At 51.0% G+C, this 26,322-nt stretch overlaps 1 protein-coding gene across 10 annotated transcripts in view; it reads left to right on the forward strand.

Annotated features, from left to right (window-relative positions):
* Positions 1–26,322, forward strand: part of Kazn (kazrin, periplakin interacting protein) — a 912,767-nt gene that overhangs the window by 765,273 nt on the left and 121,172 nt on the right. For 2 of the 10 annotated variants that reach the window (XM_041651459.1, XM_041651464.1), the window contains exon 1: positions 17,707–18,110. The exons of 5 other annotated variants lie outside the window; for them this stretch is intronic. In XM_041651459.1, the coding sequence (XP_041507393.1) occupies positions 17,903–18,110 (208 nt within the window). In that variant the 5' untranslated portion in view covers positions 17,707–17,902. Of the gene's footprint in view, positions 1–5,601; positions 5,721–17,706; positions 18,111–24,925; positions 25,040–26,322 lie in introns of those variants that run through there. 3 more of the 10 variants (XM_041651460.1, XM_041651461.1, XM_041651465.1) reach the window with 3 other exon arrangements.

Below are 26,322 nucleotides of genomic sequence, written 5' to 3' on the forward strand. Positions count from 1 at the left end.
GGTGTGTCCAGCCTCTCCCTGGCTAGGGTTCTCTGTGACTCTGCCCCACCTTCTTGAAATTCTGTCGCTTTTTCTCGGTGGCTGTCTGTTCAACCCAGGAATTCTTGGCAACAGTGCAGCTGACATTGAAGGCCTGGTAGTTCTTTGTCAAGGAGACCATTCTACCGTACTACCGTATTTAGGAACATCCCTGGCTCACCCGCTAGATGCCAAAGGCACCCCTCCTCCAGCTGTGACAGCTAAAATGTCTCCATTGCCAAGTGTCCTCTGGAGAACAGAACTGCTCCCTGGCTGAGAACTGTTTATACACAGAATTCCCCTCTTGGAATTGGATGGAACTGGTCATCTTGGATGGCCAAGAAAAGAGAGGCTGTGTGGTTTTGCCACAGCAAGATGATAAAGAAAGGTCTGCTGTCCCCAAATGTGAACACGAGGTGTCATCCCCAAGAACAGATCCCTGAGCACGTGAACACCAGGACCCTGCAGACCCAGCTCCTCCCAGTCCCCTCCGGGTGCAAACTGAGATCAGTTTTTGTCAGATTTTGTCTTCTTTTTCAAGAGAAATCAGAAATTCTGTCTTCTCTTTATTATCACCCAATTCTTAAATGTTGGCAGCTAATGAGAATTGTTTTTTTTTTTAATTGCAGGAAAAACAAAATATGTCTGTGAGTCATGTGGGCTGCCAGCTTCTAGTTCTGAAATCTGCCCTCGGGCTCAGCTTCCATAGTGGAAACCTGGGCAGCTCCCACTTCTCCACAGCCTGTGGTGTCTTAGGTCACTGAGCAAGCAAGCTTCTCCAGCCTCATCCTATGCAGGCCCTGCCCATGTGGGCCACCATAGACCCCTCTTGAAGTTTAATATGATGAAGCCAGAGGGGTCTAAATTCCCAAGAGAGAGGAACCATGAGTGGTACCAGAGGAAGGAAGTCTAGAAGCCTGTCTGGCTGTGACTGTTGGCTTGCTGTGTGACCTTGGACAAGCACTTCCCCTCTCTGGGCTTCAGGTTCCCTAAACGATTACTAAGAAAGGGAACTTGCTGGGTAGATGCAGGCTTTCTCTGTTCCCGGAACTTATTTGGGAATTGTTCCTTGGCCCAGGTTGCCAGTGCCCAGCAGGCTTCTTTGTCCCTAGACTAACCCTAGCATGGACAAACTGCCTCCACATCCCACCTCTGGCACCCTGTGTTTCAGAGTGGAAAGGGCTTAGGGTGAAAACCCCTGGCGGCACTGGTAAGGTCATCCTCTAAGCTCCTACTGGTGCTGCTGTTGACACTCTGGGTTAGTGGGATCACCCTCTTCCCGGGAGAGCCACAGCGTGGCTCAGGTGGGCAAGTCTACCTCTATAGCATTTCTCGGTGAGTTCTCTTGCACCAACCTGTTGGTAAAGACCGTCGAAAGGGTGTGGAAATGGTGTTACCCAGCAACCACATCATTTGTTTATCTTTCATTACATGCATTCAGTGCATGTTTGTAGATGTCTGGTATGTATGGGTGTAGAGAAGCCGTGTCGTGCGTGTAGGGATCAGAGGACAGCTAATGAGAGATGGTCCTCTCCTCCCATGAGGGTCCTGGGGATTGAACTCAGGTTGTCAGGCTTGGTGGGTAAAAGGACCTTAACCTGCTGAGCCACTGTTTCTTTGTTTTGGAGACAGTCTCATGTATCCCAAGCTGGTCTTGGAATTACTGAGTGGCCAAGGTTGGACTGGAGTTTCCGAAACTCAGGCCTTCACCTCCTTGCCTCCCCAATGCTGAGATTATAGATCTATACCACTCTTCCCTGGGCAGTGAACCCAGGTTTCACACCTAGGCAAGCCCCCCACCAACCCAGCCACATCAAAGCCTTAATTGTGTGGATGGAGAAACTGAGGCCCAGGAAGAGCAGGCATTCTTCCCAACGTCACCTGACAACAGAATACAACTCATGCTCCTTGTCTCCTAGCCAGTGCTCTGTTCTGCTAAATCGAGGTCTTCCAGGAATGAGGATGGACAGATAGACAGAGGCCAGATAGACACGTCCAAGGTAAGGGCTGGCTTTGTCTCCTGAGCAAGGTGATGAGGGTTAAGGCAGGAGTAAGCGGGGACCCAGTCGGGGAGGGGGGGCAGGCAGAGCACATTGTGACCACACAGAATGGAAAGAAGTTCAATGTTACCATATTTCCTGAGATTTCTTCCAAAAATGGGAAGAAAAAGATTTTAAAAATATGAATATTGACTGTAAGATTCTTTTCTTTTGACAGGGTCCTTCTGTGCAGACTTGATTGGTCTGGGACTCTATATAGACCTAGACCAGACTGGTTTCAAACTTCAAAAAACCCACCTGCCTCTCTTTCCTGAGTGTTAGGATCAAAAGCATGTGCCACCTCACCCCAAGGTATAAGCTGCCTTAATTTTAAAGTGTTGACTAGGGCATTCAGATGACTCAGCAGCTGAGGGTGATTGCTGCCAAAACAGACAGCCTGGGTTTGATCCTCAGCCCCATGTGGTGCAGGGGACACTGTAGCATGGATAATAAAAACCCAGAGACAGATATTGGGGTTCAGTCTGAAGATCAGAAAAGCAAAGCAGCCAAGCCATCAGAGAGCTCTTACCTCTAAGAAATCCTCAGACTGAAAGAGAGCAAGTTCCTGTCTCATCCCAGTTTCTATTCCTTTCTAGTGCTGGGATTAAAGATATGGGATTCCCTAGTACTAGGATCTGTTTCTGCATTGATCTTGTGTAGCCCAGGGTGGCCTTCAACTCACAGAGATCCATCTGCCTCTATCTCCTAAATCCTGGGATTAAAGATATGTGACACCACTGCCTGGCCTCTGGAGGCTTAGTTTTACCTTCTGATCTTCAGGCAAGCTTTATTTATAAAACATAAATAAAATATCACTACAGAAAAGTTGATACCTGCAGGTTGCCTCTGACCTCCACAAATATGTTCATCACATATACACACACTAGAACTGGTATATGATTTTTAATAACATTTCATTTATTAAAAGTAGTAATTAAAACTGGTCTGGAGAGACAGCTCAGAGGTTAAGAGCACTGTCTGCTCTTCTAAAGGTCCTGAGTTCAATTCCCAGCAATCACATGGTGGCTCACAACCATCTGTGATGAAATCTTGTGCCCTCTTGAGGAAGAGACCTACTTGGTCAGTCATTGTCATTAACTTAGTCCATGAAACCCAATACAGACAAGTTCAACAGAACCTCCATATACAGGCTGTCCATGCTTGCTTCAGCATTGCCCAAGCATAAATTTCAATTTTCAATTCAATTTCAGTAATTAAAACTAGTGTTTATAATGTTTTCACCATGGGCTTGAGAAATAACTCAGTGGGTAAGAGCACTTGCTGCTCTTCCAGAAGACACAGAGTTTGGTTCCCAAGCCAAGAAGCTCACAACTTCAGCTCCAGGATTCCGGTGCCCTCTTTGGCCTCCATTAGCATTTGCACCTACATGTTGCATACACAGAAAGGGAGAAAGAGGGAGAGAAAAAAATAAAATAAGATTTTCTCATGCCAGGCATAGTGGAACACACCTGTAATCAGGATACTGGAAGGTAGAAATAAAAGGGGCAGGAATTCAGGATCATCTTTTGCTACAGAGGAAGGAATTTGAGGCCAGCCGGGGCTACACAAGTACTTGTCTCAAAAAAAAAGTAAAATGAAATGTTTTTTAGTAGAGTGCTGTATTAGGGATCTCTAAAGGAACAGAATTTATATAGAATATATGTGTGTGTATAAATATATAATATACAATATATACACATACATATGGGATTTATTAGCATGGCTTACAAGCTATGGTCCAGCTAGGCCATCAACGCTGTCTCCCAACAGAAAGCCCAAGCATCCAAGAATTGCTCAGTCCACACGGCTGGATGTCTCAGCTGGTCTTCAGCATCCACCAGAATCCTGAAGAAGTAGGCTCTGATGCCAGCCAGTGAAAGAACGGACTTGCCAGTGAGAGCGAGGGCAAACGGGCAAAGAGCAAGCGTGTCCTCCATCCCTGTCTTTCAGATAGGCTGGAACACCAGCAGAAGGTGCGGACCAGGTTAAAGGTAGATCTTCCTGCCTCAAATGAGTCAATCAAGAAAATCCCTCACAGCTGTGCCCAGCAGCTTAGGTTTTAGTTCATTTCAGATGTCACCAAGTTAACCACCCAGAATAGCCACCACAAGTACTATACTAGATTAAGAAAATACGGTAACTAGCTGGTCCATCTGGCCCCGTGGGTCACTGGCTTGCCACCTTTCCTTCCATCTCTTTTCCTCAGCCTACCTGGCTTACAAGGGTTATAAAGCCAGTGTATTAGCTACTCTTGTGTTGTTGCAGCAAAATGCCAGGATCAGGGCAACTTGTAGAAGAGTCTGTTTGGGTTTATGGTTCCCGAGAGTCCATCATGACAGGAAGGCACGGCAGCGAGCAGCATGGTGGTTGGAGCAGGAAGTTGAGAGCTCCCATCCTAACTGTGGTAGTGTAGCAGAAAGAAGAAAGAGGAGCAGATGGAGCCTTAAGGTTGCAAAGCCTCCTCACCTGTCCCCGTGACACGCTTCCTACAGCAAAGCTGCCCTAGCTAAACCTCTCCAAACAACGCCACCAACTGGGGACCAAGTGTCCAGATGCCCCAGACTGTGGGGGACATTTCTCATTCAAACAAACCACCACAGTAAATAACCCAGTCTCACAGGGAAGCTGAGGGATTATGGGAAATATTGAATAGCTGGTGGGGCTCGAGGCCCGTGTTGATGGCCTAGAATAAAACTCTCTTGTCTTATCAGGACATGCAATGATTTTCTTAGGAAGGATGAGGGAAGGGCTGGAGCCATGGAAAGGACCTCTGAGAGTTACCCAGGGCTCCAAAGCCCTGAGAATGAGTGCTGGGCACAGTGGTTCACATCTGCAGTCCTGGCACTTGAGAGGTAAATGCCAGAGAATTTAGAGCTCACGGTTCTCCTCAGCTATACAGGGAGGTTACCCCAGTCTGGGCTACATGAGACTCTACCTCAGAGAAACAATTGAGCAATAATAAAAATAAAATAGCAAATGCTTGTATTGGGCTTTGGGAGCAGAGAGTTCCATTAAGACCGGCCCCTACCTTCCACTGACGGGAGATGGGATCCGACCCATCCTGCCTCGCAGAATCCCTGAATCGGCCCCCGCTGGGCCCCGGTATGGTAGAAACCATCTATTTCTAAAGGTCACATTTCTCAACCTAAAGAATGCGGCTTCCTCATGCTGCACCAAACACACCCTTACTTGTTTGTTTGACTGGGAAACTTTAGGGGGAGTCGTCAGCGCTTCCTACGTACCTGCTCAGCAAGTCTGCCTCCCGCAACCCATTACAAAGACGGTTGGAGGACAATTCAGAGGAAAAGAATTCAGAACACATTCTAATTAGTCCCACTGGGACCAGAGGCCGGGTCAGTCTCCAGCCCTGAAAACCTATAGCCCCTTTCCTCTGTCCAGAGAGCAGGACGGCCGGCCAGCTTTCAGGCTGGCCCTTTTGGGGGTCCATGGATGTGAAGCCTGGCTCCTTCCTGCCCTTTCTGGGGTCTCTGCTGTCACCAAAGCCTGAAATTTGAAAGTGTCATCTTCATGTTGCCGAGGTGATGGAAGTGTCATCTTCATGTTGCCGAGGTGATGAAAGTGTCATCTTCATGTTGCCGAGGTGATGGAAGTGTCGTCTTCATGTTGCCGAGGGGATGAAAGTGTCATCTTCATGTTGCCGAGGTGATGGGGGCGGGTTGTGCTCTGCGTTCACGGTTGGAGAAGCGGGAGTGGCCGTGGCTGATGTGCCCGAGAACCCGTGGGTGGGTGGCAGGCATACACAGCCCCTAATTACAGAGAAAGCAGGCGCAGGCGTGTGCAGACAGGCCTCCCCAGAGCCCAGGCAGGTGGCCTCCCGATGGGGAAGGCCCCCAGCTTGGACTCTGAATACAGGAAGCTGTCAGTCTGGAAGAAGGGACGTTGTGTAAGCAGGAGCCCACAGCCGCTGGAAATGTGACCTTGTCTGGCTTTCAGCCTCAGTCTACCCACTGGGAGGGGTACCGCACAGCAAGGCCTTCCTCCAGGGAAAAAAGACCCCACCTCCTCCGTTCCTCATTCAGGGGGCCCAGGTGCAGACTGCTGGTGTTTCTCATTCTTGGCCGCAGCAGTGTGGGCTCGGGTGAGTGCCTCGGGTCCCAAGGCCACGTTTGGAGAACTCCTGACTCAGGGAAGCGAGGAGCAACCCCCTGTGGGGCCTGGATTTGCTCTGTGCCCACCCCCCAAGTAGCTGGGCCTCTCTGCGCTTCCGATTTCTTCCTACCCATTCGGCTTTGTCTCTGAACAGCTAAACCGTCCCTCAGGGTTGGGGGGTGCCTAATTACTGTTTGCAGGGAGCTGGGAGATTTTCCCACAGAAGACACAGGCCGCTCTTCCGCTGTTGCAACTTGCTCAGAGCCATCGGGAAGCTGAATGTCTCTAGGAGAGAGGGGTGTTTTGGCTTGAAAGGGGCAGGCAGGCTGACATCCCTGGGGTCAGTCACCCGGAAAGAAGTCACAGTTCTTGCCTGGCCCAGTCTTCTTAGGGACCATCTTATTTCCTATGCTGTGGGAAGCAGAGGCTCAGCTGAGACCCAACATTCAGACGCCCGTGTCCCAGCAGCTATGATCTAACTCCTCTTCATACCCATGGCTGTTTCTTTCTCCTTCATTTCATTTTCTTTTCTTTTCTTTTCTTTTTGAGGCAGGATTATGTAACCAAGGCTAGTCTCAAACTCTCTAAGTAGCCAAGGATGATCTTGAACTTCTGATTGTTCTGCCTCCAGCTCTCAAGTGCTAGGACCTCAGGTATTCATCACTGTGTCCATTTTTATAGGGTCCTAGGAGGTGGCGCCCAGAGCTCGGTCCATGCTAGGCAAGCACTCACCCACTTGAACTACATTTCCAGCCCATGGTTATTTCTCACATCCAGTTGGACTGGGAGCTTGCTCTGCCCTGGGGTCTGGTTAAGGACAGGCATGGACTCTAGACAATGCAGAGGGCAGACTGAAAGGGTGAAAGGTGATTCCAGGCTCTGAAGTGGACTGTCCATGTGGCTGGCTCTCTACGGTGGCATGGACCGACCACCCCACCCATGGTCCTCTTTCCTCCTCAAGCAACATTCCTGTTAGATAGACGGGGATTCTAACCAGGTGCATGTGAAGAAACCGTCCCAGGAAGGTGAACAGACACTCAATGCTGAAGGTCTCCCTGCCTCTTACTCACCCACTAAAGCAGAGGTTCTCAACCTGTAGGTCACTCCCTTCTGGGGTTGCATATCGGATATTTACATTACAATTCATAACAGTTGCAAAATTACAGTTATGAGGTGCCAATGAAATAATTTTGTGGTGGGGGGGTCACCACAACATAAGGAACGGTATTAAAGGGTCACAGCATCAGGAAGGTTGAGGACCGCTGCCCTAAGTCCTCTGCGCAGCCCAAAATGACCTTGAACTTCTGACCCTCCTGCCTCTACTTCCTAAGCACTGGGGGGGGGGGGGCGGGCGACTCCTCTTCCCCCTTGCCTCAACACACCTCAGTGCAGGCTGTTTTCCATGTTTCTGCGGGTCACAGTGACAGAAGTGACATTGACAGAGAGGTGAGCTGCGAATCCTGCGTTGAGAGACAGGCCAGAAACAAGAGTCGGTCCAGCAGAGTGGAGCTCAGGAGCGCTGAGAACACAGCAGAAACCACCAGGGGTGCTGGGGCCTTGTGGCTTCACTGCCTTGTTATGGTCTGGTTAGGCCCTTGTGCTCGGTGCTTGGTTCCCAGCCTGGTGCTTCTTGAAAGTGATGGAACCTTTAGAAGGCGGGCCTCTGTCTTCCCGTCGTGGGGGTGTTCCCTTGAAGAATGTTGTGAGACTCCCCTCTTCCTCTTCCTCTCTTTCATCTCCTAACTTTTAGAAGGTTATGTATGTTCTACCATGTGGGCTCCACTGAGGTGCTACCCCCGCCCCACCCCACACAGACCCCCGGAGGCCTAAAAGCAACAGATTAAATGCGGGAGTGAAGGGCAGCTCTCAAGTAAGGGTGCCCTCTGTGGGACCACCTCCCACATCGGAGCTAGTGAGCTGCACACCTCTGTAGCAGGTGCCAGAGTCCCTAGGGGAGCCAGGGACCCAGGAAACCCTTTCCAGTGCTCAGGCTAGGGTTGGCTCTCTTCTGCCTCCAGTGGCCGCTATTGGAACTTCATGCTCACCTCCAACCTGGGAAAGGTCCCTGAGCTCGTGGGCTGAATCCACAAAGGAGTGAGCATTTTAACTTTCTAAGCTGCCTATCCTGGGGGAATAGCCACACAATGGCTCCCCTCCACAGCTTAGGGAAGGGCCTGTCCCTGGGTTGGCACTGATTGTTGGGTCAGTCAGTGGCTGAGGATGCCCTTGGCCGAAGCCCTGGTCCCAGTTTAGTAGCTGTGTGAGCCTGGGCACATCTCCTCATGCCTCTGAACCTATTGCCTGCACTGGAATACTTATGGTGAGTGAGGGAATGGTTTGTGGAACAGGCTGTGTAGACAGAGCCGCGTGAGTTTGAATCCTGTCACTGCTTTATTCTAGATGCGAGCTGAGGGGGAACTTGCTTAATCTCTCTGCGGCACATTATCCCTCTTTATGTGTGAAACACTTCGTCTAATATTATTGACCGCCCATAGCTATAATGATCACGTTTGCAGGCCAATGAAGTGACGTTTACATAATATGTTCCCAATAGGACCAGGCACAGAAGTGGGGACACTCTGTGAACAGTAGCAGCTCATGTCTTTATGTGTGCATACAACGTATGTGTTTCTGTGTGTGCACGTGTGTGGAGGTGCTGGTGCATGTCCCCTTGTGTGTTCGTGCTTTTGGAGGCCAAGGGTGTCTTCCTTAGTAGTTCTCATAGTTTTTGAGACTCTCTCTCTCTCTCTCTCTCTCTCTCTCTCTCTCTCTCTCTCCCCAACCTTGAGCTCACTGATTCTGCGAGACTGTCTCGCCAGCAAGCCCTGGGGAACTGCCTATCTGTGCCTCTCAGTCCTGGGGCCACTAAGAGATCAAACTCGGGTCCTTAGGCAGCAAGCACAACACCTACTACACCTTCCTCAGGCCCAGTAACTATTGTCTTTCCTTGGACGCTTGCTGGGGTATGGCCCTTTGTGTGCCTTGCGGTTGGTGAACCTGGTGGAGCTCTTCCCTGGGACCAAGCCCCAGGATTCGGGGCTTACAAGAGAAGGGGTGCGGTTCCCTGTATGTCCACTAGGGGCAGCCATGAGTCCTGTTTACAAGTGTGCAGGAGCTCGGGCTGTGCTCAGTTAGTGGAGGTTCTCTTAGCCTTTGTGAGACCTTGAGCTTGACCCTAGCCCTGAGGAGGGAAACACGTGCTCTTAGGTGGAAAGCAGTTCCCCTCAGCAACCCTAAATCCCATCCTTTCACCAGTGCCATCTTCTGTAAGTCCTTTTATGCCCCTTATCTCATCCAGAACATGGGGACAGGGTGGATTTCAGGGCTGAGTGAGTACAGTCGAGTGAGCATGGTGATGGAAGTACTTAACCAATCACATCTATTGCCAAGGTAGCATCGTGGCAAGTGTGCAGCCAAAATGCATGGGCCTGAGACTCAAGTCCATCAGGTAGTGGCTGTGTGGCTTTGGGTAAGTGACTAGACCTCTCTGTTTCTGTTTCCTCATTGGCAAAATGAGCCAATGACAGTATCCCAATCTCTGGGAGGGGGGCTGTTGGATGAAAAGTATATAAGGTAGGCCTAGCCCATGCTGAGCGCTATGAAAATATTTGCCGGTGTTACGATAACAGACTTTTGGCTTGTACTGGTTTTGTTCTGAGAAGCTGCCATTTTCAAACTTCTGTTGGGAACCTCCTGACCCTGATCTTATGGGGATTAGAGGAGAAGAATAACAGGAAGCCCTGATGAGGAAGAATTTATCCTCTGATTGCAGGAGGAAGCCATCTTGGAGCTGGGCGCGGTGGTGTGGCAAGCACTAGAAATCTCAGCATTTAAGAGGTGGGGTCAGGAGGATCAGGAGTTCAAGGTCAGCCTGGGCTACTTCAGACACCCTCAAACAAACAAACAAACAAATATGAGTGTCCTAGGACAGGACAGGTCCTTACACACCTCTAATCCCAGAATTTAAGAGGCTGAGCCCACCAGATTCTGTGGGAGTCCCAGGACTGTCAGGGATACAAAATATAAAAGTATTTAAAATACAATATAAAAATAAAAATAAAAGGCAACCACTACAATTTAAAAAAAAAAGACTATCTTGAGGGAGTTGGGCTTGATGGTTTATGCCTGTAATCCCAGCACTAAGGAAATAGAAGCAGAAAGATTAAAATTTCAAGGTCATCTTTGGCAGCGTTGTGAGTTCGTTCAAAGCCAGCATGGACGACACGACAGGAGACCCCTGTCCAAGAATCCAGTTTGGAGTAGGATGCGGTTATGCTGGTCTCTGGTTGCAGCATTTGAGGGGGTCTCAGAGAAATCAGAGAGGCTCAATGTGATGTTGCCTGCCACCAAGCCCAACTTGACCTCTGACTTCCACAAGCCCATACATATACCCATACAAACAACACACACATGCATGTGCGCGCGTGGACACACACACACAGTAATAAAAACAATATTTTCAAAAAAGAATGCAGTGAGACCCTATCTCACAAGATAGCCGGAGCAGCCCGACACGCAGCCAAGCTGTGTCCTGGGAGATACTTTAATGTTCTGTGCTGCCCAGAGCTGGGGCTCAGCCTTCTGCCTCTAGACAGACCCTTTGGAGCCCATAGAAAGAGCAAGACCGTCAAAGGGCACAGGGAGCCCGTGACAGGCTCACAAAAGTCTCCAGCCTCGCAGGGCAGATGGCAAAGGGGAGTTTGGGTCAAATCCTCCATCCACTGAGAACCAGGTCTGAGCAGGTCTGGGAGAAAATCCCATCTAATCCTTCCCGCTGCACCTGGGCCCCCGGAGTCCTGCTGGGGTGGCCAAGAAGGGGATCAACACTGTCCCCACCTGTGGCCTCAGCCACAGAGGCGGCCCAGGGCTTGCCAAAGGGCTTCAGATTCCCAATAGAATTCCCAAGAGAAAGTGACTGCCGGAGGACGCATCTGTCGCATCTGTCTCGGGAGCGACGGCTTGGCACTTAGCTGCTCCTAAAGCATGTTCTTCCCTCCAGGAGCTGAGGTTTCACTGTGCCAGACACAGCTCAGGGACCGACAAGCACAGCTCACTTCCCAGAAGCCTCTGCTCAGCCCAACTGGCCGTTACCACAAGCATCACCCGGTCAGGGAGACAAGAGCTCCAAGGCTGATGTTGTTGGTCTGAAATCAAGGGCATCTGAGCTGGATTTGAGACTTCCTATATTTGTCTCCAGAAACGGTCTCTGCTTCTGGAGGTGAGCTGCTTCCAAAGAGCCCCACGATTCCAACTTTGTGGTATCAACACTCTCATTTAGTCTCTTCCAAGGTCGTGAGAGGCCTAGCGATGCACCCCAATAAACAGAATAGGAAAATGGTGATGAGCCCCATTTCCAAAGTGAGTTCCCATCAGGGCACACTGGCTTTTGTTCTTCTCCAGAGCCCTCTATGGGACACAAGCTGCCATCCTGTGAGCTGAGGCTACCAGGATTCCTCCAAGAGGAACCGAAGGTCCCTGTGGGAGTGAGTCTGGAAGTGAGCCTTGAGCTGACAGCCAGAACACTGCTGGAACCTACAAGTGATTTAGAACCAGAGTGCCCTGCTGTACCACCCCTGAATTCCTGACCATCCTTGTTTGATGAGGCTGTGCACTTCCTGTAAGTATTTGCAACACACACACACACACACACACACACACCCCTCCAAGAGAAAGGATAAAAAAAAAGTGTAAAAAAGCTGAGCACTTGAAATCCCAACACTCGGGAGGAGGAAGCAGAAAGAGAGGATGTTTGGGTCAGCCTCAGCTAGATAGCAAGTATGAGGCCGGCCTAGCCTACACAAGATCCCTCGTCTTCTTAAAAACCAACAAACATACAAAGAAAAGCAGTGGGCCAACTAGAACCCCTCTACACACCCTGTTAGCCAATACTCTGGTTGCTTAGATATAGAGACCCAAAAGCCACGTACCTGTGGTCACATACCAGCCAGGGTATCAGCACTACAGCTGTCCCAAGTCTCCAGATGCCCTGGAAGGGGAGTGAAGAAAACTAACTGCATAGAGGAATCACAAATCATACCATGCGTTAGGCCTTTGGAATTAGTATGACCACAGTTTAACCTGTTCCTTAGGCGTTGGCAGAGAGCTTGCCTGGCGTCCTCAGTTCAACACCAGTACCACATAAAACCCGGCATGTGTTGCCAGCATTTGGCAGGTAGTAGCAAGAGGATCAGAAGTTCAAGGTCACCCTCAGTTCTTAGGCCAGCCTGAGCTACATGAGACACTGCCAATAAATAAAAGTGGTTGGCGAGCTGGCACAGCGGGCCAAGAGTTTGTCTAGTAAGCCTGGCGACTTGAGTTCTATCCTCGAACTCATAGAAGTGTGGGAGGAGACAACTCTACAAAGTTATCCTCTGACCTCCACATACACACACACACACACACACACACACACACACACACGCACCATACACATCATACACACACAATAAAAATTAATACACTTTCTTTGTGCCAGATGTGGTGACCCACGCTTTTAATCCCAGCACCCAGGATGCAGAGACAGGCAGATCTCGGTGAGTTCAAGGCCAACCTGATCTACAGAGTGAGTTCCAGGACAGCTGTGGCTAGAGAGACCTTCTCTCAAAAAAAAAAAAATTAATACCTTTTATGATTTGGATTTTGGAGACAGGGTTCCTCCATGTAGCCCCGACTGTCCTGAAATTTGCTCTGTAGATCAGGCTCGGCTCAGACTCAGAGAGATCCATCGGCCTCTGACTCCTGAGTGCTGGGATTAAAGACCTGCACCACCAGACTAAATTAATACTTTTTTCAATAAAAAAAATATCTATTTAAAATGTTATAATAGAAACATAATCAAGAAAAAAGTAGGGGGCTGGAGAGATGGCTCAGTGGTTAAGAGCATTGCCTGCTCTTCCCTGAGTTCAATCCTCAGCAACCACATGGTGGCTCACAACCATCTGTAATGAGATCTGGTGCCCTCTTCTGGCCTGCAGACATATACACAGACAGAATATTGTATACATAATAAATAAATAAATATTAAGAAAAGAAAAGAAGGGGGGCTGGAGAGATGGCTCAGTGGTTAAGAGCATTGCCTGCTCTTCCAAAGGTCCTGAGTTCAATTCCCGGCAACCACATGGTGGCTCACAACCATCTGTAAAAAGGTCTGATGCCCTCTTCTGGCCTGCAGACATGCACACAGACAGAATATTGTATACATAATAAATAAATATTTAAAAAAAAAAGAAAAGAAAAGAAAAGAAAAGAAAAAAGTACCCAGGAATCTCCCATGGGCTCCCATGGACAACTTGAAGCATTGGCAAGCGCGATAGTGTCTCCAATGGAGGGCTGCTGGGTTTTGTCTCTCAGACCACATCTTTGTAGTGCTCTCCTGTCTTCTAACCGAGTCCTCCTGGGAATGAGGAGGCACTGTGCAAAGAACTGCACTGACCCTGTGTCCCCAGGCTCCTTGTGGTTTCTCTGGTGGCTCCCTGTCATCCTGAGGTCAGGGTTAGGGCAATACCAACTGGCCTCACACCCTAGAGTCAGAGCGGTCCCCGCCCACGGGTCGGACTGTGGTTTCTCATCACCTCTCTGACTTCCCCACCATTGGCTCTAAACCTGCTTCACCTTCAAACAAGTCTCCCCAATGGCTGATGGGAAACCACCAACCCACTGCTTTTCTGACCTCTGTGTCTTCCCTTCCGCTACCCTGCAGAGGCCAGACATGTGGGCCCTGGTCAAGGAGAGAGCAAATTGAACCCCAGGCATAGCCTTCCCCAGCATTGGTTCCCAGTGGGTCATTCCTTTGTGAGTGTGAACTTCTGGGTCTCAGAGCAACATGAGGCTCCATAGTTTGAAATAGTAGTAGTAGTAATAATAATAATAATAAACAATAATGAATTGAGCTGGGTAAAATTCTTATAAAAAACCTGAGTTGGATCTTCCATCAGGACTCATATGTTAGGAAAAAAAAAAAAAAGCCTATCTATGCACAAAGCACACTTGTAATCCCAGTACTGCGGAAGGGACTCAGTGACCCACCAGCCTGCATAGCTCACTTGGTAAGCTCTAGGCCAGGAAGAGATCCCGTTTCACAACCTGAAGAATAGCAGCCAAGGCTGTCCTCGGCCTCCGTACACATGAATGCACACACAAGTACACACAGGAACTGTATACCCACATCAAAACGTTTAAGAATCTCAAGGAAACATCATCAAAGCCCCGAATCCCAGCACAAGGCCCTTTGGAGCACAGGACCCTGTGTTTCCCAGTTGGAACCCCCAACAGTCAGCCCTGCTCTGGCGTGTTCGCTGGGGCTCTCTCTGATGTGTTTCTTTGCGTGGGACCTGTCCAGGCTGTCCCAGGCAGGATATGGGGTTAGTATCTGACCCCTAGATCTTGCTATCTGTCCAGTATCTGCCAGATCTGAACAGAAAGGTCCCCTGGGCCCTGGGTGGCCTTCTAGAGCAGGGACCGTTGTCACTTTCTATTGTAGAGACCATAGATTTCATTCATGGGTATGTGGGCCCAGTGTTTTCCAGAAGCGTTCCTGAAGGAAGCGCCTAGAAAATACTGTTCTGGTTGACTACATAGCTCAGCTTTGACTAGCAGGATAGTACTGCCTGCAAGGAAAACCCGGAGCAGCAGACAGGGAGGAGCCTAGTTTCTGGGAACCCCAGAAAACTAGGGGAAGTGAACTGAACCCAACTTCTGCTCTGCAGTGTGGGGCATGCACACACACACACACACACACACACACACACACACACACGCACTGAGCCAGGACCTAACTTTGCTGAGTAAGGAAAGCAGTGGAAATTCCCCAGGGCTGTGACCTTGCGAGTAGCCTGGGTGGTTGAAATGTCTCTGGGAAGTTTGTGCAGCTTCTTTAAGGCTATCCTGGAAAGAGCACTGGTGGCCCAGGGACAGGAGACACGGAAACTTCTAGACACATTTGCTTCACTGCTCTTCCTCTTTTCCTTTCTTATTCTTAACGTTGTCGGCTTTGTTCTTATGATTTTTTTTACATCGATGAGTGTTTTGCTTGCATGTCTGTATAATGCATGGGTACCTGGTGCTCACTGGGGTCAGAAGAGGAATCAGATCCCCTGGAACTAGAGTTACTGATGGTTGTGGGTAGCTATGTGGGTGCCGGGACTCAAACCTGGGTCCTCTGTAGGATCAGCTGGTGCTCCTTATCACTGAGTCATCTCTCTAGCCCCTTGTTCTTAAGTTTTAAGTTTTAAAGAACTGTCAACATCCCAAACTAAGAAGAATATCCGGAAACACTCCTAGGCATGAAGTCTAGTCTTCCACAGGGAATGACCACTGTGCCTCACCCTAGTTACCCTGATAACAAGTCCAAATGGCCGGTGTTATCTACCCAAATGCCTGTGGTCCTTTTCCTGATGCTGGAGCTAAGGGCATGTCTCTAACAAGAGTGGGGAAATAGGTGTGGGGGCTCAGATCTGTAATCCCAACACTCAGGCAGGGGAGTCAATGCAAGTTCAAGTCCACCCCCAGTTACTAGTGAGTTCTAGGCTAGTCAGGGCAACATAATGAGACCTTGTATTAAAAAGGAAGAAGCAAAAGAAAGTGGGAAAACAGAAAATGGACTAGGAGCTCATTGTACTTTAGTGACTTCGGGGAAAGTGTGTTTCTTTGTGGAAGTGAAATTCTAATGGTTTTATCTTGTTGTTGCTCTTGTCTTAGAGAGGGCTTGATACTGAAGCTTAGGCTAGCCTGAATCTCACTATATTGCCCAGGTTGGCCTGGAATTCCTGCCTTAGCTTGCCGAACCACTATGTCCAGCTTTTGCAAAACATTTAATAGACAAGGTGTTCTAGATTGCTTTCTGTTGCCGTAATAAACGCCGTGACCCAAAGCAATTTAAGGGAGGGAAGAATTGACTTCAGCTCATATTTTCAGGCCACAGTCCACCCTTGAAGGAAGTCAGGGCAAGTATTCAGCATGAGAACCACAGAAGGACACTGTTAGCTGGTGGCTCAGCTAGTTTTCTTAGACAGCCAAGGACTACCTTCCTAGGGATGGGACCACTCGTAGTGGGCTGGGCCTTCTGACAGCAGCCTACAGAGATGCCCACGGGCCAATATGACCCAGCCAATTCTTTAACTGAGGTTCCCTTTTCTCAGGCAACTCTAGGTTGTAGCTGATTTACAATAAAAACCAACCAGGAACAGAAGGGGAGGTTAAGTCAGAAGACAGGTTCCCTGGTGAAACCTTCCTCAGCCATTTGTGTCTTTTCTTCTCTTCCTCTTATACCCCCTACCCTGCACACACACACACACACACACACACACACACACACACACACACACTGGAAGTGTCTCCAGGATGAGATTTTTCTACCAGTGCCTGAAAAGGTGTTTGCAGATTTTCTACCTTTGAGGGTTCAGAAAAAGCTTTCCTATTCTGCTTCTCATTCTAATAAATGTATCGGACTTGGGGGACTGCACTGTACTTGGTGCTGGGTTCATGTCTTTCCACTTGAAGGGCTGGGTATGTAAGGCATGGGCCATTTTCTTGCACTGTTGGGGACACCAGCAGCAGCTTTTGGCATGTCCCGTGCCCTCCATGGTGATCAGGGCTTGGAGTTAGGGATGGGGAGGAGGGTCTTGGCACCGTTGTAGACTCTCCAGCTGGGCCGGTTTCCCAGGAGGAAGGGAATGGACACTGGGGAGGCCATGGTGGTTAGTAGCCAAGCCACTGTGGTTGAGGAGAGGCGGGGCTTCTCTCCCGTGGTCCAGAGAGGGACTGTAAAAGGTTTCAGACTTGGAGGCAAGTCATTTTGTTACCATAGCTTGTTAGAGAGCCATCTGTAAGTGGCCAAGAGACTTTCAGCTCACAGGCTGGGACAGAGAGAGTCACAGGACATAACAGTGGGCACCTAAGGGGTGGTATTGGTGGTGAGCTTGGAGGCTCCTCACCTAGCTGTGCAGCTTGGCTCCCTGGAGTCTACAGCTGGGGGAAAGCCAGCCCTGCTCCCAGGGCCGTGGGGAAATAATTAGTCCCTCTAAAGAGCATTGTAATCTCAGATCAAAGGGGTCTCCCAGCTGCAGAGCCCTTTACAGGCTCAAGGCCAGCCCCTGGAACACCCACTCCAGGCCAATCCAGGGTGCAGCTTGCGCACCCTCCAAAGTACCACCTAGTCCTGAGTTTGACTGGCCTAGTAAACCTCTGCCCCCTAAGACGAGAACATCACATCACTGGCCAGCACACTGTAGTGCCAGGCACGGGCCGGCAGCCATTCTTCTGGCACACTCAGGCTTGAGCACTGTGACTAGATCCCTGGGACAAGGCCATCTACCTTTCAGTTCCTAGGTTTCTCTAGGAAGGGCTGGGGGCGGGGAAGGTTGGGAGGTGGGGGGCGGTGGCCCGGGGCCAGACGCACGAGGGGCCAGTAGGCGCCAAGGAGTGGGGCGGGGGCGTGGTCCAGTAGAGAACGTGGAACGAGAGGGGGCGTGTTCGGGGAGTGGCCAGAGGGTACCTCGCTAGCCCGGAAGGAGCGGGAGGAGGAGTCGCAGTATCTGGAGTTGTTCCCACGTGAGAGGATCGTGCCGGATTCCTCCGGTGCGGCGGCGGCTAACTGCCGGGCGTCCGGCGGAGCTGAGATCGCTGGCCCGGCGCGGGTGGGTGGCCCGATGCGGCGGCGGCTCCGCGGGCTGTGAGCCGGGTGTCCGGCGTCAGAGCCCCGTGTGCCGCCTTGGGGCCTCGCGTCCCGGGCACACGGGATGCGGGCGGCCGACTCGGGCTCGTGGGAGCGCGTCCGCCAGCTCGCGGCACAAGGCCAGCCGACTCCGTCCTGCGGCCGGGACACCGGGCTCCTGCGCACTCCGGAACCTGGAGCCTGCGAGCTATGCACGGATGCTGCGGCGCCTCGAGAGCAGCAGCGAGCTGGGGCGGTCACCGATGCAGCCGATGGCTACGGCAGCCAGCTGGGTAGGTGCTTGAGGGGCGGGCAGGGCGGCGCGGTTGCAGGCCCTAGAGCCCGGGAGCCGCCGGGACCGGGCGCGCGGGGGCGCTCGGGGCCGGGGAGCTCCGAGCCAGCCGTTGGTGGCAAAGTTGTGTCCCCGAGCGCCGGGTGGGTGCGGCCGGTTAGCACACTGGACGAGAAGAGTTTTTAAGCTTGGGAGCTGGGGTCTCGGGGCTCTCTGGCAACACCCCTCCCCACTTCTAGAACCTTAAGAGGACTGCAGGGAGAGAGGTCAGGGCCATGCCTGTCAGAGTCCTGGGATCCCTTGGCGCCTGCAGACTCAGCTCCGGGATGGACCCAGAGCGTGGGAAAGGGGCTAGCCCTGTGCAAACTTGGGACGGTCCCTTGTGAGTTCTTAAGCGTCGGAGCTAGGGTTTTAGGGCTGTCTGGTTCCGCGACTTGAGCTTGCCAAAGCACTAACTACATGGAGAGAGGTCAAATCCACGTTTGTCAGGGTCCTGCAATACAGTGGCGCCTGCAGATCGACTTCGTGGCAGGACCCGGAGTAAGTGTGGGTAAGGGCCTAGCTCTCTGCAAAGTTGGGGCGACCCCCTGTCCTGTGTTCTATAACCCATCTGGCTGCTGTAAGTCCGGAAAAAGAGTTCTCCTTCGCTCTAGCCGCTCACATTTGCTGGAGTGGAGCAGAGAGATTGCTGACTTTCACATACACTTTAACTCCAGGAGAAATTGCAGCAGTGGGAAGCACAAGCGCCGAGGTCTAATTGCGAGTGCTTGGCCGATCCGCCCCAAGTAGAGTACAGTGGTTCTGTGTTAAAATGCGCCCAGTGGGTGCGCCCATTCCCGGCTCAGCTGTCTTCCTCCACCCGCCCCCAAGTTAAGTCATGGGGTGGGGGCAGGAACCCTGGATCCGCCTGTCTCCAAGGGGGAAACAATTTAGGTGGAAGTCTGCCGGCTTTTCCGAGAAGAGCCTGCCATCCTTCAGTCTGAACTTCTGAACACTTTTCCAGGAACAACGGAAGTGCACAGGATTTTTTTTATTAATTGTTGAGCACCTTACTGTGCTGTAGGAATTTTTGTGCAGTGTCCTGAAGCCCCACCTGGAAGTGACGCTATCTTTATCTCTCCCTGCAGAGACTGACAGAACAACCCAGAGGCGGAGCCACTTAGAGCTCTCACTGTCTTAAACCTTGGTGCTGGCATCTCAGCTTTTATTTTGTCTAAGGCAGGGTCTTAGGACCATGCTGACTTTGAACTCCAGGTCCTTCTGTCATGCTAGGGCTACCGGTACTGGCTATCGACTGGCTTTGGCACCTCAGGTTCTGCGTGTGGCATGGTAAAACCTAGCATGTTGACCCTGCTCCCAGGCAGGTTGCTCCTGAGCTGGGAACCCACAGAGTACCTGCCAAGTGATTCCTTCCTCTGGGAAGGAGCCAGCTGATGTACAGCAGCACGCAGGTTAAGCAAGTTGCGTCATCTCTTTGAGACTTGGTTTACCCACCGTGGAAATGGGTACCCACTAAGGGGTGTCATCATTTAAAAGATGCTCTGTGTCAACTAGGCATAGTGCCTCATACCTGTCGCCATTCCAGGTTCTCAGGAGACTGAGACACGAGGGTGTTGAGTTCACGGCCTGTCTGTGCCTCACAGTGAGGTCAAGGCCACCCTAGGCAGCTCAGCGAGATGATCCTGCCTCAAAACAAAAAGCACAAACAAACAAACAACAACAACAAACCACAACTCAGTGGTAGAGCACTTGCTCAGAGTGTTTGAGAATCTAGCTTTGCTCTCCAGTAGAAAAAAGGCAGACGAAATGGCTCAGTGGGAAATGGCACTTGCTGCCAAGCCTTGAGTTCCATCCCCCTGATCCAAGTGGTGGAAGGAGGGAGCTGTCTTCTGACCTCCACGCATGATGTGTCTGCTTCCCCCGTCCATACACAAATTACGTTTTTAAAATAAGAGAGGGAGGAGCGAGGGAGCACCTAGCCTGTGTCACCGCAGGTGCGTCATAAATAGTAGTCCTGGCCTTCTCATACCTGGCATACTTGCAGTCCCACCTGTCACTCACTGCCCCAGGGACTCAGTTTCCCTGTAGGCTGTGATGCTATCTTCCTTGTCCCTGCCCTTTTGACCTGTGTGTGTCATGATGACTTTTGTCCCATCTGTAAAAATGCTTTAGGGCTCTGAGGCCAATGTGTTGCTGGACACATTGTTGTTGGACACTGTTATTATGTCAACGTGTGGAAGATGGCTGGGTGGAGGATGCAGCTGTTGACTCTGTGTCTGGATGGGCTCTGTTCCTGTGTTCATAACAATGTCCTAATGGCATGCTGCACCCCGGAGACGCCTGCCTCTTACATCTGAAACTGGTTGTTTGCCACGGCCCTCTCTCATCACGTGTCCCTAGAGGGGAGAGGGTGTTAGAGATGGCAGTTCCCAAATCACTGGTGGCATTCCTGCAGGAGACAAGGTCACACCAGCAGGCTGTCCAGAAAGTTCTGGCCCTTCCTTCTCCAAGTCACTCCCTTTCTCTCTGTTTCCCTTCCTCCTTCCTTCTTTCCTCTCCCCCTTTCTTTCCTTTGCAGGGTCCTCTGTGGCCCCGTCAAACTTGATAAGTAGCTGAGGATGACCTTCAATTTCTGATCCTCCTGACTCCACGGCCTGAGCCCTGAGTCACCATGCCCAGTTTTATTCGGTATTGGGAATCGAACCTAGGACCTCATGTACACTATGCAAACACTAACCTTAACTACATCTTCAATGTCTCATGTCTGGTCTTTTTTTAAATTTAAGCTTGAATTCTTTTATTTATGTGTGTGCATGTGTACCCTCAGAGACTGGAGGAGGGGGATCGGATCGCCTGGAACTAGAGTCCCCAGTGGTTGTGAACCACCTGATATGGGTGCTGGGAGCCGAACTGTGGTCCCCTGCAAGAGCAGCAAGTGCTCTTAACTGCTGAGCTGCCCAACATCTGCGTCTTCAAGGACAGTTTCAATGATATCTGGAGGCCGTTGGCAGCCAGTGCGGAAACGGTTTCTGTTTATGGGAGTTTTCTTCTAGGAAGGAAATGGGAATTCTTTGCCTTAGCACCACAGGCTGAAGTTGTTGGGGAAATAAACATTCCAGCCAGACTGTGTGAGTCTTCTTAGACTCAGCCGTTTGTCCCAAACTGGACCTGATGCTCAGCTTGAGGCTCTGAAGAGATAGAGGCCTTGCTGGATGAGGCCTTCTGGGAGTGAACACTTTGCCTGAGGATGTAGGTCAGCACACCTTGACATTGCTCAGGAGGCCTGCCCTGAGATCCACAGGGTGATGGCCCTGAAATAGTGATAGCTCTGACCTGTAGGGTAAATGGACCAATGACCAGAGCAGAGGACGCAAGCATTGACTGCCTGTGTAGTCCCCACCACACCCCACCTTTCCCCAATTCCCTCTTACCTTGAGATACCTGATAGACCAGTTTGCCTTTCGGAAGTCTTGATTCCAGAGCCCCTGCAGCGTCAGCCAGGTGCCCACTAGGTGTTCTTAACTGGGAACATGAATTGATTCGGCCTCTGGGTCATTGCTCATTCATTCGGTCATCTATTTGGAACACCTGCTAAGAGCCAGGTGCTATTAGAGCTGTCAGGACTATCGTAGCAAACAAAAGCAACTGCAGTCCATCTTCCAAGGCTCTTAGACTTCGTGGGAGGGGATTGCCATAGGCACGCGTGTCCGAGACAGACAAGGCCAGGAGCCGAAAGTGCCGTGCAGAAAATGAAGCTGGGAGGGGATCTGGCTGGAGGGACAAGCTACCTCATGTTAAGAGAGTGGTTAGAGACCGAGGCATGTGTAGCGAGGCTCTTTGGGTGCTGAGTCCCTTAGGCTAAAGAACATTGCTACTGGCTGCCGTTCCAAGTCTGTTTGGAAAAGAGCGTGTTTCTGTGGACAACAGTGATTAATCTGTCTACCTCTGAACTTGTGATTTTAGATTGTGTTTTTGTTTCTTTGTCTTGAGACATGGTAACCTCTTTCCTAGGCTGGCTTCAGCTCACTCTGTCATCTCCGCTTGACTTTCTGATCTGCATTCAGAGTGCTGGACTTGCAGCCTGGGCCACTAGGTCTGGTTTACACTTCCGAACCTCTTTGTAAGATAAAATGTTGCTTGTTTATTTGTTGGTTTGTTTGTTTTGGATTTGGTTGGTTGGTTGGTTGGTTGAGATAGGGTTTCTCTGTGTAGCCCAGGCTGTCCTAGAACTGTGTAGACCAGGCTGGCCTCAATCAAACTCAGACATCTGCCTGGCTCTGTCTGCCTTCCGAGTACAGGAATTAAAAGTGTGTGCCACCACCGCCCATGATGTAAGTTAAAAATGTTCAAGAAAAAAGTGCTTGGCCGGGCGGTGGAGGTGCACACCTTTAATCCCAGCACTCGGGAGGCAGAGGCAGGCGGATCTCTGTGAGTTAAAGGCCAGCCTGGTCTACAAGAGCTAGTTCTAGGATAGGCTCCAAAGCTTCAGAGAAACCCTGTCTCGAAAAACCAAAAAAAAGAAAAAAAAGAGAGAGAGAAAAGAAAAAAGTCCCTCAAGGGATCAAACCCAAGGCCTATTATACACGTTCCTCAAGCTCTCTGCCGACTGGCCTGTTTCCCAAGTCCTAACCCACCCTTTCTGAAATCCTTCTGTCGCCATTGCCATTTGTTTCCCTGCTACTTCTTGCCCTGTCCCAGCATTGTCACACCAGTTAGCATACCCTGGGGCACCTGCTCGCTTGAGCCCACATCTGTATAAAACTAAACTGAGAGATTGTCTTAATCTGTCCTCCCAGCAGCCAGGGGTAGGGATGGTTGCCAAGGAGACCGGTGCTTGGAAAAGTCGACAGACTGGCCCAAGGTCACACAGGCAGTGGGGTGCACAGCCTGGGAGTGAGCCCCAGTTTGTAGACAGAAATCTTGGAGGAACAGAAAGACCTTGTACTGTTCTTTGGTTTTTTCGAGACAGGGTTTCTGTGTGTGACAGTTCTAGTTGTCCTGGAACTTGTTCTTGTAGACCAGGCTGGCCTCAAACCCACAGAGATCCGCCTGCCTCAGCCTTCCAAGCGCTGGGATTAAAGGCGTGCGCCACCACCGCTGGGCTCATTGTACTGTGCCTGAATAGGTAGACCCTTTATTAATCTTAAGGTCTTTTTTTTTTCCTTTTAACTTTTGTGTTTGTTTTTAGGACAGGGTTTCTCTGTGTTGCCCTGGCCATCCAGGACCAGGCTGGCCTCACACTCAGAGATTCGCTTGCCTCTGCCCCCTCCCGCCCCAGGGCTGCCATTAAAGGCGCCACCACTGCCCGGTTTCTTTTAAATTTCTATCTTACAAAAACTAAAAGGTTTGTCTTCTCCCCACTCCTGGTTTGAGCAGCACCAGCGTTCACTCATCTCTGAGTGGCGTTAGCAATTTCAGTGAGAGATCTTTCCACTACCTGCTCTACAAAGGCCCTCCGCTAGGAAGAAGGTGAGAGAGTTTCCCTCCTGATGCCCCCAGCAGCCTTGCCACTAAGACCAACTGGCTTCATTTACCCTCCCCATGGGGCAGGGTGGGATGGAGTTCACCGGGGCCCGGACCGTCCCTGTGATCAGGGGCTGTAAACTGCCTTGAAGGTTGATTTCCCAGTGACCACTATGTCCCCCGTGGTGGTTCAGTGCTTTGGACCGAGTCTTATCCTCCGCCAGGGCTGGTGGCCGCCTGGATGACAACACCAGTTTTAGAAAATAAATGCACCGAGGTTAGAAGTCCTGGGTTCTGCTCCTTCTGAGCTGTGTGCCAGCCAGTAGGTTACTGAACATCCCAAGCCTCAGTCCCTTCTGTAAAGTGGAGAAGAGTTCTTGTACCCACGTGAGAGTCGGAGCGCCAGGAGTCTAGTTAGTGCCCTTGCTACCTGTAGGGCCTGTTGCTACAGCCACCATCAGGGAACGGGGAATTCCCAAGGTCTAAAGTACTGAAGTGTGCGGAGCTGTGTGTGAAATGCCACCTATGTCATCGTTGTTACAGGTTTTCTTGTTGTATGTGTGTTTTAGTCTCATGTAGCCCCAGCTCATCTGTACTCACTATGTAGCCAAGTTTAACCTTAAGCTCCGAGCCCCCTGCCTCTTACCAGTTGCCAGTAACCAGTTACCAGTTACCAGTGTGCTTCACGAGGCCTGTGTATGTTGGGATTTGGTCAAGCAGGTGGCTCAGAAGGACTGGCTGCTGCTTTGGCCTTGTGAGTCATCGTGGATTCTCCGCGTGGTTGTCAAACCCCCTTGACGGTCTCTGTAATATTTCAGTTTAAGTTACCGGGTCCACTTGTCGCTCAGCGCTGGGGGCAGAAGGGCTTGTGCTTCTTTACATCAAGGCAAACAGCACCCACTACCCTGAGGTGCGGTGCGCCTCTGTCATCGTAATAGGGCACGTTGTCAAAAATGGAAGATCAGGTGGATTTTCTAGCAGAGAGGTTTTTTGCCCCAGCAGATAAGCCCGGCCAAAAACATCATTAAAGCCGGCCAAAGCAATCACCTGGGAGCCCTGTGTTGGCTGAGTCACCAAGGGCTTAAACACTCCGGAGAGGCAAGCCAGGGTGAGGAGGCGCGCATGAGTGCGTGCATGTGCATGTGTGTAGTTATTTTAATGGATTTACGCTCGGTAAAGGCGTTGGATGCTGCGTGTGTTCTCAGATGAGCACCTTCCAGGGAGGGGGGACGTCGGGATCACCGCCGATTCCCAAGGGCCACCTCCTCTGCAGCCCCTGTGCCAGCCTGCGTGATGGCGGCGACTTCAGGCTTTCTCTTGTCTGCTGCTTGGATGCTTTCAAAAGAGGCCAGATGGAGAACTCCGCTCACGGTGATTCCTCTCAGCTCTTACCCAATATCCACTGCCCTGCAGATGCTGCAGAAGCCCCTGATCTGGAAGAAATTCCCAGCCAGGTGGGAGCTGCAGGTAGGTGAGACCCGCCCAGCTGATGCCTCAAGCCCAGGCCTGGAGACCCTGAACCCTGGCTATGGTGGTGGAGGGGCAGGCAGGGCAGTGTGGTATCTGTCCCCAGGGTACATGCGGATTTGGGGAACTATACCAGGGAACGCCCATCACCTGGCACCTGGTGGCTGATCTGCAGGTGCCTGGATTAGGAAGGTGGGTGGCACAGCTAGTTTGGGCTGTAACTTCATCGCAGGCATTGAGTGTGTTTCGTGCCTTTTCATTGTGTGGGAGCTTCCGAAGGTCTCTCCCCGGAGGCTGACAAAGAGGTGAAAACAACCTCGGGGTCCCCTGGGAGCTTTGTTCCCACACCTACCTGCACAGCCTTGACACCAGGCTCCTCACTTTAAAACCCTGTGTGCTCAGGCAGGGAATAAGGTGCCCTTTCCTTAGGGCAGGGCCTGTTAATGACAAACTCATTTGCTGAGGGCCAACTGGGATTCGAGGGGTGCCCTGATGCAGAGGCTATGGTCTGTTGATTCCCATGGCCAAGAGTCAGCTGGCATTTTCCCCATCTCCTGGATGAAAGCACTGAGACCTAAAGAAGTTACCGGGCACCGAACGTCTGTTCCAGGTTGCCTTCCGCAAGTCTGTCATTCCCTGTTGTTTGACCCGGAGCAGAGGCTGAGGGGCTGGAAACCATGGGCTTTCCTTTCTATCTTTATGTTTTTATGTTTGCTTTCTTTGGAGACAGGATCTCACGTAGCCCAGGCTGGTCTTGAACTTGGCACGTAGCTGAGGATGACCTTGAGTTGTTGGACCTCCTGCCTTCAGCTCAAGTGCTGGGGCTGTAGGGTGTGTGTATCTGAGGCCCAGAACTGGTCCACCTCTAGGAGAGCGTCCCATCCCCACTCACCCTTGCTGTTTGGGAACCCAGAATGCAGACTCTCGAGTAGAAAACCTGAGCAGGGCCGAATAAATCTGTTCCGTCCACATGGTGCTGACACTGAAGCCTCGGAAGGGTGCCTACTCCAGGAAGCCGTGGGTGGCGGTTTTCAGGGTCAGATGGGTCCTAATAAAAGACGTACGAGGCCCTTGGGAGACACCCCTCTTTCCCCTTCATTGACCTCCTCCCAGGAGTCTGAAGTTGCTCGGATAGATCACAGTCTGGGGTGCTGGCTGCTATATAGGGTTTGTTGTATTTGTTTTGTAACTATGGCTCTTCCATGCTGGCCTAGAACTCACCTTGTGGCAGAGGATGGTCTTGAGTAATTCTTTTTCCTCTTCCTCCTCCCCTTCCCCCTTTA

Source organism: Microtus oregoni, unplaced genomic scaffold, assembly GCF_018167655.1.
Source record: "Microtus oregoni isolate MIOR12 unplaced genomic scaffold, Mior012 000005F_ref0000423, whole genome shotgun sequence".
Classification (NCBI taxonomy): domain Eukaryota; kingdom Metazoa; phylum Chordata; class Mammalia; order Rodentia; family Cricetidae; genus Microtus; species Microtus oregoni.